General features: G+C 40.2%; 1 protein-coding gene and 1 long non-coding RNA gene across 3 annotated transcripts in view; one reads left to right on the plus strand and one right to left on the minus strand.

The window, feature by feature from the left end:
• LOC115264141 (facilitated trehalose transporter Tret1-like) overlaps nucleotides 1–15799 on the minus strand; it is a 43284-nt gene that overhangs the window by 5954 nt on the left and 21531 nt on the right. The window contains exons 1-2 of one of the 2 annotated variants that reach the window (XM_029867518.2): nucleotides 7968–8108; nucleotides 7693–7824 (exon numbers count right to left, since the gene is read on the minus strand). In XM_029867518.2, the coding sequence (XP_029723378.1) occupies nucleotides 7693–7807 (115 nt within the window). In that variant the 5' untranslated portion in view covers nucleotides 7808–7824; nucleotides 7968–8108. Of the gene's footprint in view, nucleotides 1–7692; nucleotides 7825–7967; nucleotides 8109–15799 lie in introns of those variants that run through there. The other variant, XM_029867521.2, reaches the window with a different exon arrangement.
• LOC134285762 (uncharacterized) lies at nucleotides 8119–9009 on the plus strand. The gene is made up of 2 exons (XR_009996605.1): nucleotides 8119–8249; nucleotides 8306–9009. It is a non-coding gene; the product is annotated as an uncharacterized LOC134285762 (long non-coding RNA).

Raw genomic sequence — 15799 nt, forward strand, 5'->3', positions numbered from 1 at the left:
TTGTTAGCGCTAACCTGTATTTACTTTTTAGTAACCCAAAAAATCTTTTGTCTTTTTCAGTATTAATTTATTAGTTATTTATGTAACGAGTTGCAAAAAGTTGATTTTTTCAGCACGAGTCGTACACGAGGCTTGCCGAGTTGGATAAATACGAAGAGTGCTGAAAAAATCGAGTTTTGCAATGAGTTCCATACAAAATTTTATGCAATGATTTTTTCATTATACAGCTCATTTGAGTTGCATAATATGCATAATGCAACCCAAATGAGTTGCATTATGCACATTATGCAACTGTTTTTCATTATGCAACTCATTTCAGTTGCATAATGAACCAGTTCGGAAAAATTGGCCATTATGATACCAAAATGAGTTAGGGTATCGGGATGCTTCGTTGGCATAGTTCCCTCGTTCGGCCTATCTTAACGTAAACCAAAAACTCAAACAAACACGCATAACTGGAGATCGGAAAAGCTATGCGACAAACAACTGTGTCATTTCGTTTCAGTTTTTGCACTTTGGAGCATTAAAATTGAATGAAAATGTCACTTTGTTTAGCTTTTGTAGACACCATGATTCTTAGGCTTAGTAGGTAGTCTATACACATGATCATGAATGGCATGATTCTGGAACATTTCGAACTGACTTTTCAATAACTGAACATTTGATGCGACGGTCAAAGACGCTATTTTGAACTTGTATATTTGTTTTCAACGAATAATAACTATTTTTCTAATTAAATGTGGGCCGAATATTGAGGACATTTTTTTCACTATTAGCATAAGCATTAGCATTAGCATTAAGCGAGTCGCACAAATTCGTAGGTCGTACAGTCCTAGACCGCTGTTATAAGGGTTGCCTCCTTCCCGTCCGAACCAAAGCACAAAGATTTGGGGCTAATCTCTGACTCTTAGACATGACTGACGCAATCCTCCAATGGTCGTGAACTGTCCTGGCCACGTCCTTGCGACTGCTGAGGAAAGGGAAAGGATGGTTAGTTTTGGACACCTATGAAAGATGTAGACAACTCTACGATCTCTCAGGCCTAGGTGTCGCGGGAATTTGGGTGTTGTTAGTGGAAGGGTAAACTCCAAAGGATACGCTTGGTCAACGTTCAGGCGCACCGTAGTTGGACTTCTTAGAATCAGTTGTCTGCCCGAATCATCCTGGTTTCCTCGTCATCTTGATGGCATTTGGTTGAATTACTAGATTCTTCGGTTGGTAATCTGAAATACAAAATAATATTAACATCGCACGTCAAATAAACTAGGTACATATTAGTGATACGTTCGCCACAGTTACATATTTTTATAATATCATACGATAAATTTACCTGAATCCTGCTGAAATAAAATGTACGTTGAAACAAAATAAACTACAAAACACGAAAAAGTGCATCAAACTTTGATCTTGGAATATTTATAAATACGGTAAATATCAAGATCAAAATTCGATTTGGTAGATCTTACACCGCAACGCACCATTCAAAGGTGATCTACCCACGTTACGGGGTTTGAGGACATTTTTTTTCAATATGTACCCAAATCTTGGCCCATCAGTAAAGTCACTTCAACAACACCGATAAACTGACGTCAACAAAATTGCGTGCGTAAGAACCAGAAAGAACGAACTGGAAGAAAGATTTTGTGTGCGGTGACTGTAAAAATATAACACATTAATTAGGTTGCGTTGTTTTCGTTACTAAATAAAGAAAGAACTTAAGTTTTTTTGAAAATTTAGCTCCGAAAATGTAATTTAAAAGTAAGATGGGTGAACAAACAGAGATAGTACTTCAGCAGAAATATTAAAAAAAGTGATAATAAGTGGTTCTAGTGCATGGAAAGCAAGTGGACACAACACTAATAGGCCAATTTTTGTACCATAGACCAACGTTGCATACCATCGCATCGAATGTTATCAAATTAATTAAGTAAATTCTTGAATATTTACGTAAGTTTACTTCCAATTGGTGAAACATGCATTGCCTAGAGTGCGTAATAGGGTCAACATATTGTTTCTAGTGCTATTAATTCATGAGTTATGGTCAAAATTGTCAAGGCGGCTTGCAAATTAGGCCAACGAATGGTACACATACCCTATATACATAAAATAGAAATTATGATACTGAATTGCATAAAATATTTTATGAATGCTTATTCGTGAACTCGTCAATGTATGACTTCTATGAATCTACCATAGGTAATTCAATTAGAATTGTTATCTCCTATCGATACAATAAGCTGTTAGTATAAATGTTGCTACTTCCTAAAACGTTCTTGGAAGTTTTATGATTGTAGGGTACAGTGACCCCACAATTTATGAATTGGCAAAAATAACCACAGTTTATAGATCACTCATTTGATCAACATGGTTATTCATAAATAGTGTACAAAATTAAGGTGATTCATCGGTGTGGGGTCACTGTATATGTACCATTCCTCGGCCTAATTTGCAAGCCAATTCAAGTCAAGGCAATTTTGACCATAACTCATAAATTAATAGCACTAGAAATAATATGTTGACCCTATTACACACTCTAGGCAATGCATGTTTCACCAATTGGAAGTAAACTAACGTAAATATTCAAGAATTTACTTAATTAAGTTGAAAAGATTCGATGCCATGGTATGCAACGTTGGTCTATGGTACAAATATTGGCCTATTAGTGGATACAACGTTGGCCTATTGCTTTCCATGCACTAGAACCACTAATTATCTCATTTTTTCAATATTTCTGCTGAAGTATTATATTCGTTTGTTCACCAATCTTACTTTTAAATGACATTTTCGGAGTCAAATTTCTAAAAAACTATAAATAAATCACTTTAACTAAAGTACTTTATTAATATAGTAACGAAAACAACGCAACCCTATTATTGTGTTATATTTTTACAGTCACCGCACACAAAATCTTTCTTCCTGTTCGTTCTTTCTGGTTCTTACACAAGAAATGTTGTTGACGTCTTTTTATCGCTGTTTTTGACGTCACTTCACTGATGGGCCAAGATTTGGGTACATAGTGAAAAAATGTCCTCAATATTCGGCCCACATTCAATTTGTAAAATAGTTTTTATGCAATTCAGTATTATAATTTATATTTTATACTACTCATTTCAGTATCATAATGACCTACTTTTCCGTACCGGTTCATTATGCAACTGAAATGAGTTGCATAATGAAAAATAGTTGCATAATGTTCATTTTGCAACTCATTTGAGTTGCATTATGAACATTATGCAACTCAAATGAGTTGTATAATGAAATGTACGACTCGTGCTGAAAAAATCAACTTTTTGCAACTCGTTACATAAATAACTATTATTCGTTGAAAATAAATACACAAGCTCAAAATAGCGTCTTTAACCGTCGCATCAAATGTTCAGTTATTGAAAAGTCAATTCGAAATGTTCCAAAATCATGCCATGTGTATAGACTACCCATTAAGCCGAAGAATCATGGCGTCTACAAAAGCTAAACAAAGTAACATTTTCATTCAATTTTAATGCTCCAAAGTGCAAAAATAGAAACGAAATGTTACAGTTGTTTGGCGCATAGCTTTTCCGATATCCAGTTATGCGTGTTTGTTTGAGTTTTTGGTTTACATTGAGATAGGCCGAACGAGGGGACTATGCCAACGAAGCATCCCGATACCCTATTTCTTGAAAAATTGTTTATAAATATTTGGAAAACTACTAAACTGGAAATGTTTAGTATGTTTACGAAAAATTGAAAACGACAATAAATGAAAATCCTGAATCTTCATAAAGTATTTTTGAAAAAGAAATACAGTTAAAGAACAATCCAGAAAACATGAAAAGCTGTTCAATTTATCAATGGAATTTATTGTCCAGGTCCTTAAGAATCCGAAATGTAATTTCTAATTAATTGTATAACAGTTGTGATAAATTCTAATCATAATGTTGGTCTTAGCGAAATTCTTGAAATTCTTAAATGCAAGGATATGGTACTCATGCAAGAAGAAAAAAATAAATGGAAGTATCTTGGGAAATTAAAAATCTAAATCATTCACGCATATCCAAAAACTATGAAAAAGTCTTTAATTTAAATTTTGGAAAGCTTCTGCTTGTTCCCCATTGAAATTCCTGAATAAATACCTAAAACTTTTGCAAATAATCAATAATGGCGTGGAGCGGACCTGGTGTGATGGTTTGAACACTTGACTATCACGCCGAGGATCTGGAATCGAATCTCACTCCCGACAAACTCACAAAATGTGAGTTCTTCCTTCGGAAAGGAAGTAAAGCGTGGGTCCCAAGATGAACTAGCCTAGGGCTAAAAATCTCGTTAATACAGATAAAAAAATCAATAATGGCCAATTGTTGATTTAGCGCGCCAATCGATGAGCCTTCAAATGGCGACAAGGGAGCCAATTGAAGGACTTTTTTAAACGATCCGAACAGCTATAGTGTAATCCAAATGTCTGGATACTTGGTTGGACAATTTTAGGATAAGATGGTCCGAAAAAGTAGACTTCAAACTTTTAATTTTCAAAAATCATAACCTTTGAGTCAGCTGGTCAATTTTATTTTTTTATCGGTTAAAAGCTATTAAACTGCAGTTTTCAGAAAAAAAAAATATTGAAAGAGCGCAAGTTTGTGCAGACGGTGTTGAGAATACTCACTTGCATAAAGTTATACTCACTTCAGAAGCATGCTATCAAAAAACGGTGTTTGAAGGACATGTACATTGTAGTTTTATCTAAAAATTTGCCGAATTAAGTAAGAGCCGCGCACGCATACCATCGTGAGAGAGCGGTAAGTACAAAGTGAGTATAAATTACACTAATTTTACTCACCTCGTGCTCACAGCTTTCTCACGACTTTAATATGCGTGTGTGGCTCTTACTTTATTCGGCGAAACTAGATGAAACTTCAATGTGCATTTCTTTATTCGGCAAACTTCTAGATAAAACTACAATGTACATGTCCTTCATACACCTTTTTTTTGGATAGCATGCTTCTGAGCTGAGATAGAAGCATGTGAGTAAAACTCTTGCAAGTGAGAATACTCAACATCATGTGTGGAACCGAATGCAATTTAAATATATTAGATTTTTCATCTTTTCATGGTCGTGGGACCATAGGAAGTACCTGTTTTTTTATATTTTATCAGAAAATTTAGAACGTTTGGCGTAACACATTATTGGAATACTAGTCATTTAAGATTTTGAGATATGTATGAGTTTTTGAAAATATAAAGCCATATAGGGGAGATTGAGGAGACTTGATCCCTGGGGAGACTTGTTCCCCCAATATTTTCTCGGAAACGAAAACAATTTTCTTCTAGCATTTTTTTTCTAAAACTACCCTTGGACAAATGACTACGTTTTGGCTACAAGTGATTTCGATTGTACATTGCATTAATTTTTAACGGCTGATGGTTTGTTTTCAGTCCTTCAAAAACCTTTGGCGATTCCGAAAAATCTCAATAACTTTGTGAAAATTGTACCAAATCGTGTCAAAATTTCACAGCCCATAGTTTAAATAAAACACTATCAAACGTATTTATCCAAATAAGGCTGTTATAAACATATTCAAAAAAAATGCGGATTAGTATATACAGAGAATTACACACATATTATATATGTGAAAAATAAAATTCGTTTCGGAAGCCTCTATTTACTTGGAGTTCTAGTATATTCAACGATAAAATGTGTCGAATAATTATTATTTTAGTACAAACCATGAAAAGGGGGATCAAGTCTGCCCATTTTGAAAATACGTTATATCCTTAAAAATTTAAGGAAATCTTACAATTTCAAATGCACCATATTCATTTAAAATACACGAAAACTTGAAAATAAAACGAATAGGAAGCCTCTGGAGTTATTTTCCTTTTAAATGAATCATGTATTCAAAGGGGGATCAAGTGTCACCGATTTTTGAAAAACGCATCATAAGACATGCCTCTATAAAACACAGTTTTGAACACTTTAACAATAATTTAAACGCCTTCTGTTGTGTATAAATTTGCAAAAGATGTTTACCCGCCATTCTGTATGGAAAACGGATCTAGTTTCGTGTTTTGCTTAACCCTTATGTGGCCAGCAGGGAACCCGGGTACCTTTTTAGATTTCAATTCTCGATATTTTTATGATTATTGAGAGTAGGGAGTTGAAACTCTGCAAGATCTTAGAACTCGCGAATATATATCTATTAACGGGGTTGACCGAATTTCCAAGTGAGGAGGGTCGGGGGGAGGGGTCGCTGTTTTTTTTTATTACGTGGAATGCCGGCAGGGTACCCGGGTACACACGAAACTGAAATGATCATATTTTTTGGTCAATTTTTACCCGATTTCAAATTTTTTTTTACTCATTATCTATCTATCGTTTTTTATCTATCTAGAAAATATGTGGTTGCGCCGATCTGATGACTGTAGTTTTCGGAAAATCCGGATTTTCGGGATCATGTCCTTATACCATATTCAATCCCACATCGTTGAGCCTAGGATACCGTATAGTGGCCATTGCCAGCCATGGCCCCACGGGAAGCCTGATCCGAAATCGCAGCTATAAAGTCAACACGTTTTATGATCGCAGGCTGGTCAGATACTATGTGCTGAAGCAATTTTAGGATGATTGATACCGATATTGCCACTAACCTACCGAAAATTCCAAGCATTGTTTTGTATAAAAACATAAGCCCGGAAATCCGGATTTCCCGGCACTCACGGTGACCAAACCAAATATGTACTATATCGATAGACAATAAGTTTGTAAGTTGAATGAGCCAAAAAAAAAAATTAAAATCGGTGGAAAATTGACGGAGATATGATCATTTCAGTTTCGTGGGTACCCGGGTACCCTGCCGGCATACTACGGGTGTTTTTTATGCTGACCACACTACGGTTAAAATTACAGTTAGCTTATGAAAAAGGGATCAAGTCTACCCAGTCTCCCCTATTTTATTGCTTACAATTCTTTTTTTTTTCTTAAGTTGTAAATCCTCATAAGTAATAAAATAATGTGCATTATATTGCATATGTAGGTGATCCATGATTTTTTTAGCTTTACATCAATTACATCTGAATTTTCTAATAAAAGTATAAAAACAGGTACCTCTTTTGGTCCCGAAACCACGAAAATGAGAAAAAAAACAGTATATTTATTGACGAAGTAAAAAATACGGGTCTATCTATTTCCGTTGAACTCCAAATTCACCAAGTATCACGATATTCTGAGATCAACTTTATCGATATTCTATGGAATGACTGAATTTTGCAGTCTCTTGAAATTCTTCACTTAATTGCGTTAGGAAATCCTGCTAGGTGAATTAGCCAATAGGAGCCGTTGGCGCGAACCACGGCGCATGCGCCATGCGGCACGGCAGTCAGGTGATAGGGCGCATGGAATGCGCTAGGTAAGCACGTTTAGTTCATAAAAGCGAACCAGCAGCGTGGTTCGCCCTCTTTCTTGATCCAGAATTCCGTGTAGGTAGTCGTTAAGTAAAGTACGTACAATAAATTGTGTAGAAGTGTAGTTTTTAAAAAGTGATTCGTTACAAAGAAATCCCTAACTTTGATTCTTTTGATTGACTTTTCAATGAACCATTTGCTAAAACATTCACAAATCACTTCAGTTTTTTTTTCAGTCCATTTTTTTAGAATTGGGTTGGGTTCATTTCATAGATTCACTAGTTTCTCAGCACTCGCCACCTTTCACAACCAACTCACCTATCACTCCCGCCAAAAACTGCCGCGATGGAGTTCCTTTCTCCATTCTGTAGTTGTCCTTTTCGAACTTCTCGAACGTCGCCACTGGTTGGTAGTTGAGCTCAGCTGGATTCATTTAAGACCACCAATTCCCTGTTAGGGGGTTAAGAACAGAACCACACAAGAAATTTTCATCAGTTTCAGGAACAATCACACAGTGCACTTTTGTAGAAGTTGTTCATATCCAGTAAAATAGGTCACATTTTCAGAAATTTCATCCCAATCACTCAACTCACTTGAAAGTTCTTTTCGGATAGAAATTTACCACCTCCAGAACAAGTCGATCGATTTTCAATTATCTAATCCAAAAGAGGTCCCTTAAAATCACTTCACCGCATGTTACCACCGTTCGGGAGCATCCGTTTGAATCAATCGATTGAATATTACTAGCAATCGGTCCGTGAAGGGCACTTTCTTAAATATCTTAGAAAGTCATATCTGCTTTGAAGAACCATTCTCAAGTGGCCACGAGCAGCCTGTGTGACTTGTCCTGATGGTACACTACGAAATCTAGACAGGTGGGTGGGTTAGGTACTAAAGAGTGTCATTTTTTATCTTTTTCTGAATATTTCAGGAGAATACATGTTAACTTTCAACGAAAGTTAAGCTTCGACAGTTCAAGAAGATTTGGCAGTTCAAGAAATGATGATTCATTTCTGTGTAATAAAACAATAGGCAGGAGCATTAGAACCGCCTTGCCACTATGCCGCTTTTGTCGTGTACACCCAACGAAGAAATCAAACTCCTCGTCTTATCACCCACTATGCCAACAACGGAGCGGCACCATCAGCCGTCTAACCACACAGCACAGGTGACAAATACAACGCGATGCCGAACACTACTGGCAACATTTCGCAAATTTATAAACAAACCATAAACATCGTGGAACACAGAACAGGCAGGTAGCGAAATCCACTTCAGATCAGAGAAAAACCCCTATTGACTACTGCGCTCCCGCAAAGCGCCCTTCAAGAGGCGCGGTGCGTGCCGTTCGACGTCGTCATTTGAAAACGGATTGATTACTCTGGGTTTTGACTCGGATTCTGGCAGTAACTAGTTTAGGACGTAAGCCAAACACTTCAGGACGAGGAATTACGCTGGCAGCTATCGAAAACAGGAAGCGTGATGGGTTGATTCACCAGAGTAAGCATTAGGCACTAAAGCGGTGGCACTATATTGGCATTACATCTGCCCATGGAATAATGCAGTTAGTCATAGTTTTACACTGTCTAACAGATGCAAATAAAGTGCAAATGAACATAATGCTATTGAAAACGAGATAGAAAGTTTGAGTTAAGGAGAAACGAAAGCCTATCAGTTCTATTGCCTGTCATAAGGCTATAGGACAGATCGGTGAAGTACTAGATTTGTAATAATGAGCTGAATTTTAGTATGGTGAGAAGGTCAATTCTTCGTTTCTGCACTGAAATGGTGCAAAAAGCGTGGGTATTATGATTCCTTGCCTAATTTGATGCTGTTTGAGCAAAACTTTGGGCAACAGTGTTGTTGTTTTCTCCATTTCTTGCAACATAAACAACATAGTTATCCAAAGTTTTGCTCAAACGGCATCAAATTAGGCAACGAATCATAATACCCACGCTTTTTGTACCATTTCATTGCAGAAACAGAGAACTGACCTTCTCACCATACTAAAATTCAACTCATTACTACAAATCTAGTACTACACCGAACGTGCTCCATTGCTTACTATAACGTTCTAATGCTTCATCATTACTGAGATTTGCTAGGAAAGATTCGTGAAATACTAACCAAGAGAATTGATTGGCCGAAACCCGACCTTTACCGTTCGCCGATCAAAGGAAAACTGAATTCCAATACCGCCCAAGAATCCAGAATCGTTGGACAAACTTCCCCCTACAACACCCCCGTCAACTCATCTTGTAAATATTTAAATTAACTAGCTATTCTTCCACATCAATCAGCGTAGCTTCCCGAGTAATACCATTAACCCCCTCCCTCTAAAACTTCCAGCCAAATCGCGCACCCGACGTGACATTTCGACCACGTTCCTACGTACGCCCCCTGCATTCCCCATCTCTACAGGATATAAATTTAATCTTTGAATTGGCCAGTCGATCGAACACGCGACCGACAGCTTCCTTATAAACTGGGCTCAATGTCATCCAACGGTTTGAGCTTGTGAGCGGCCACCGCGCCGGCTTAAACTAACTACGCGCTATGGGGATACGTGAGCTGCACACCTAATAACAATAAACAGAGCAAGTCTATACCTACCGTCCCTAATTAAAACCGCAATGGCGTGCGAGCGCGTTCACAAAATCACATGTTCAAATTTGCAACTGGTCATCATCAATTAGACGGAAGCGGCTCATTGAGCAGCGCCGTGCCGTTGATCCATAAGTCCTGTCGTCTATGGAATGGAGCACTATAGGACTGCAATTAAAGTAGCGCAACAAGAAATGAAAATCCCCTTTGAACTCAAATACCCAATGTTGAAGAAAGGGTCCGGACTGGAGTGTGTGAGTTGTAGAAGGTTTACTCTTTTAAACTCAGCGTACACGATAATGTCAGGTGTCCTGTTTAACAGACTGAGACTTCTTGAGGCTTCGGGCAGCAGGGATTACAGTCCCAGGACCTGACGAACCCCCCGCTTGCGAGTCAGCCGCGTAGTCGCGGGCTACTAACCCCAATTCAAGGTATCAAGCGACCCGTGCCGAGGAATGAGTAATCGAGGGGGTGTAAAAGAAGCTCGATCGGTAACGGAGTCTGTGGGGTATTCGGGCGCTCTGATATGCAGAGCAAGCTCGATGATATTGCCAATCGCTCTTCAGCGGCAGGTCTTACCATCAACGTCAACAAGACCGAATCGTTGGATGTAAACACGGTCAACCCTTCCACCTTTACGGTAGCTGGGCAATCAGTGGAGAATGTTGAAAGCTTCCAATATCTTGGTAGCCAAATGGCCAGCTGCACGGATCAAGAAGGCGAGGGCTGCTTTTGCGAGTATAAGAAATGTATGGAAAACCATCAATGTTAACTTCTTCTCCGGATCAGCCTAGATAGCTGTGTAGTGTCGGTAGCGGTTGTCTCAACTGGCTAAGAATAACACTACGGACCACCTGTTCCGGGGGTAAAAGTCCACTAAACAGGGAACCCCAATCCAAGGTGTCAGGCGACCCGTGCTGATGGATGAATGGTTGAGGGGGTTTAAAATATGCTCGATCTTTAACGGAGCCGGTAACGTAGGTAGATCGCCTTTATGTGATGCGTTACGGATCATGATCTACCAAACCGAACCCTAGTGACATCCGGTTTGTCAAGTTGGGGTAATGTGTTTTGGTAATAAGGATTCGCGGTACAAAGTCCTTGTTACTGGTGACAGTTTCTAAAATTGCATTTATTCTGCCTTGCTGATAGTTAAAGAATCGGACTTTGCCCATTCGAGACTACACTTGATGTTAGGAAAACAAACATGCTTTACGTATCTAATTGCGTACTAACCTATCAAGGACTGTTATGTTCTGGTAATCCAAGGACTCACGTGTATTCTTATTGTAGAACACATTCTTTAATTTGACAGAGTTTTGCAACTAGCCTAAAGCCCCGGGGTTTTCTTTGTTGTCCTGGGACTAAACTAGAAGCAAGACATGGATGGGGCTAGATGCATGGATAAATATCAGTACCACCGTTTTGTTTTTCACGGGATTCAAATAGATTGTGTTTGATTAGGGGCGCTCTTTCACTGGGATTTAAATCTCTATGATAACGGGACCTTTTCATCGCAATCGATTTCTTGCACCTCTGGGATAACAAAACAGGAACTGTACAGAAATCGATGCTTCATTGCCTCTCAATGACAATGGAGTAGTACGACATGTTGTTTATCTGTATTAACGAGATTTTTAGCCCTAGGCTAGTTCGTCTCGGGACCCACGCTTTACTTCCCTTCCGAAGGAAAAACTCACATTTTGCGAGTTTGTCGGGAGTGGGATTCGATCCCAGGTCCTCGGCGTGACAGTCAAGTGTTCTAACCATCACACCAGATCCGCTCCACAAGTACGACATGAACTAAATACTAAGGATACGGGTAATGCCACAAAAGATCTAAATACTGGTCGCAGTGGCTCACCCGAACAGAAAAAAAAAATGGAAAAACAACCAGATCAGTCGACGCACCAAAATCCGAATTTTTAACTCGAACTTGAAATCTGTGCTGCTATACGCCAGTGAAACCTGGTGTGTATCAGCGGAGAACACGCAACGGCTACAGGTCTTCATCAATAGATGCCTGCGGTATATAATTCGTGCATGGTGGCCTCACAATTGTATCTCCAACGTGTCATCAAAATCCGATAGCGACAGCAATTCGGGAGCGAAAGTGGAGGTGGGTCGGCCACACTCTACGCAGGGGCGGAAACGAAGTCTGCAAACAAGCGTTAGACTGGAACCCAGCAGGACATCGCAGCAGAGGCAGACCCAGAGGCTCATGGCGGCGCAGCCTCAATAACGAAATCAAGCAAGTCGACAGAAATTTGACCTGGCCACAGGTCAAGGCGATTGCTGGCAATCGCCCAGGATGGAAATCTTTCAATTTGGGCCTCTGCACCACCGTGGGTGCCCAAGACTGGAAGTAGTAAGTAGTAGTAGTGGTAGCTGCAAGCCATCAACCAAAAAAGACATACGCTAAGTATTTGCAATAGAGGTGGCTGAGCAGCAGCTTGGCAAGATCATCGACTTTGCGTCCACGAAGTCCAACATAAGCAAGGTCCTCTGAACGACCCTGTTGCGACTTCGTAAGTCAATGGACGATGCCAAGCAAGATCACGAGAGACTCGTGGAGACTGCAGCAGCAGTGGCAGAACCGGCGGAAGCAAGTTTACGAAGTTTACCCAGACGGAGGTCTCGATAAACACTCGATAAGCACTCGCAGAAGCAGGTGAGGCAGCCGTCAGGTGGGGAGCTGTCCGGCGGTGCCCGCTAGGCTAGGTGGATACTAAACCCGAAGGTCGGCAGTAATGCCGGCAAGTCGAACCCCATCCAGGCGTCCCAGAAGGCTGGGAAGAGTAGGCCTGAAAAGACTGGCCCGTCCCAGATGGAAGGGAACAGGGGGTTGCACTGTGACGCAGACCAGCAACTGCTTTGTCAGGCGGTTTTTGAGTGGGGGACGGATATCGCCATCATAGCTGATCCATTAGTATGGGACACGCTTGTATGGAAAAAATAAATCCTCGCTCCAGTCGACTTTTTTGATTCCATTTAGGTCCCATATGAACTGTGCAAAATTTCAGCGCAATCGGTGAAACTATAATTTAGCGCAAGCGGTTCAAAGTTTTCATAGGATTTACTATGGGAAAAGTTACACTATCAGATAAAAAATCCCAGAGGTCGTCCCTAGTCTCCTTAATTCAAATCGATCAATGCTTCTTGTAGAAAAATCATTTATGAAACTTTCTTTCGAAGACCGCAAAACGATTGGATGCTTGTGGAAAAAGTTATTGATTTATTACCGATTAGTGATCCAACGAACGGCTTTTTGTTTTGTTTTATCAGCAGCACTGCTGCTGCCGTTGTTGCATGGGGTGGCGGGAGGCATCACCACCCCCAGAAACAGCAGCAGCAGGTACAGTGCTGCTGATAAAACAAAACAAAAAGCCGTTCGTTGGATCACTAATCGGTAATAAATCAATAACTTTTTCCACAAGCATCCAATCGCTTTGTGGTCTTCGAAAGAAAGTTTCATAAATGATTTTTCTACAAGAAGCATTGATTGTTTTGAATTAAGGAGACTAGGGACGACCTCTGGGATTTTTTATCTGATAGTGTAACTTTTCCCATAGTAAATCCTATGAAAACTTTGAACCGCTTGCGCTAAATTATAGTTTCACCGATTGCGCTGAAATTTTGCACAGTTCATATGGGACCTAAATGGAATCAAAAAAGTCGACTGGAGCGAGAATTTGATGTTTGTCCCATACTACTGATCCATATCGAATACCTGCAGCAACGGCAATTAGATCTCGGATGGGTCTTATGAGGGTTTCGTGGTCGCCAAAGTAACCGGGGTCTTCTTCTGTAGCAGTCTGAGTACCTTTAGGATCGGTGCGAAGTCGATTATTGACGTTACTTTTGTAGTCCTGACCTAACAAGTAGTTCGAACTGGAGAGTAGACGATGGCCACACTCACCTGGAGGTTCGCTACAGAGTATCGACTACAACAACAGCAGGCAGCGGGTAGAGGAAGAGACGAATAGGCCAAGGTGAAATCCTCGAAGGAGGAAGACGTCATACTTCGACGAAGGGGTATCTAGGAAGGTGCTCCATCATGAACGAAACCTACTTGGTTTAGACGGCGACAAACTGGTAGCGGTTCTCTCGCGTGCGTGTGATGCGATCATGGAGTTCCAAACATGGCCTTAAAAGTGTTGGCCGACCTCCGAAACGAAGAACGATTACCCGATCGCAAAAGAAAGACTACGCGCGGTGTTGCTAAGGACTATCGTATATTTAATGTTTCTCTCGCAACGTTAACTTATTGACTAAAAAGGGATAACATAAAAACAAACACCATACACTGCCAGTTTATAAGGGGCGCTCACTGTTCATCCAACACTCCTCCTCAGTGTAAGCCCCGTCATAATCCTATATTGACTTCCATTACTATCGTCTACAAATATAACCATTTTATTACACATCTTTGTTCATTTTGTCGCTCCTCCTGCCACATTTCTTCCTAAGCATGTTCTCTATCTCACACGACTCTCTTTTGAACAACTTTCCACACTTCCTAAAAATACTTTTCAATCAACGACATACAACCCATTCTTCTTTCTGTTGCCTACCGTTATCACCTCTCCATCTCTAACAATCTGGCACTTTCTGGATTCAAACCTCACACTAAATCCTCTTTCGGCGATTTTACTAACAGACAATAAATTACCAGCTAATCCGGGAACAAAAAGAACATTTTGAACCGGAATCACTCGATTGTCATTTCCCCTGCTAACTTTCAATTTTGCCGTGCCCATTGCTCTAGAATAAATCTGCCTACCATCTGCCAAAACGACTTTTCTTCTACAGGCCACTAATCCATCCAAAAGGCTTACATTTCCAGTCAAGTGCATCAAGCAACCGGAATCTAAACACCAACCATCATCATCCGTATCCTTCGCTCGATGTTCTTTTCCATCAGTAGCAGCAAAACAGTTTCTTTGTTCATCATAGGTCGGTTGCCGCTTCTTTGGGTGCACCGTCGACACTTTCGCTTCTTCTTCTTCATCGTCGTCGTCGCTCACATGCAATTTTGGGCAATCCCGCCAGAAATGGCCCAACTGTTGGCAACAATAACACTTCTTCTTTCTTCTGCCGCTGTTGTCGCCGCTTTCATTTTTCGAACGGGATGCCCGACCGCGAAAAGAAGCCTTCACTCAGAAATAAAAGTATACACGGAATTACTATTATTTATGCATTTTGTATCCGCATCTCCCTCACTCTCTTTCTGTTTTCATGCTATCTGCCGTTTAGCCTGGGTTGAAGAGAAGTGTTTCGTCAACCCAGGTGAAGCACCAGATAGAATGAAAACAGAAAGAGAGTGAGAGAGATGCGGATACAAAATGCATAAATAATAGTAATTCCGTGTATACTTTTATTTCTGAGTGTTCATCGCTTTGTCGGATTCCATACCTTCGTTCTTCCGCTTCCACTCTTCCAGCAGCTTATCCTTGACATAGTCCTGTTTCAGCTCTTCCACTGGACGACTCTCCAAAGCAGTTATTACTGCATCATAGCTCGCTGGTAGGCTTGACAAAATGATGGCTATAATCCAGTGCTCTTGCAGTCCCTCACCAAGAGCAATTAGTAGGTGCACTAGCTCAGCAACTTCCATCAAATGATTTGCCATGTTACCGCCTTCCTCCAACTTTAGCGAACACAGCTTACGGAACACATAAATTTTGTTGGTCAAAGAACCCCGCTCGTGGTAGCTCTTCAATGCCTCCCACATTTCGTACGCGATGGTTGCGCCCATAACATGGCACAACTGGTCGTTATCCAACGCCAATCCGATAGTTGCTCTTGCCTTGCCGTCCTT

The sequence above is a fragment of the Aedes albopictus genome, chromosome 1 (assembly GCF_035046485.1).
Source record: "Aedes albopictus strain Foshan chromosome 1, AalbF5, whole genome shotgun sequence".
NCBI lineage: Eukaryota > Metazoa > Arthropoda > Insecta > Diptera > Culicidae > Aedes > Aedes albopictus.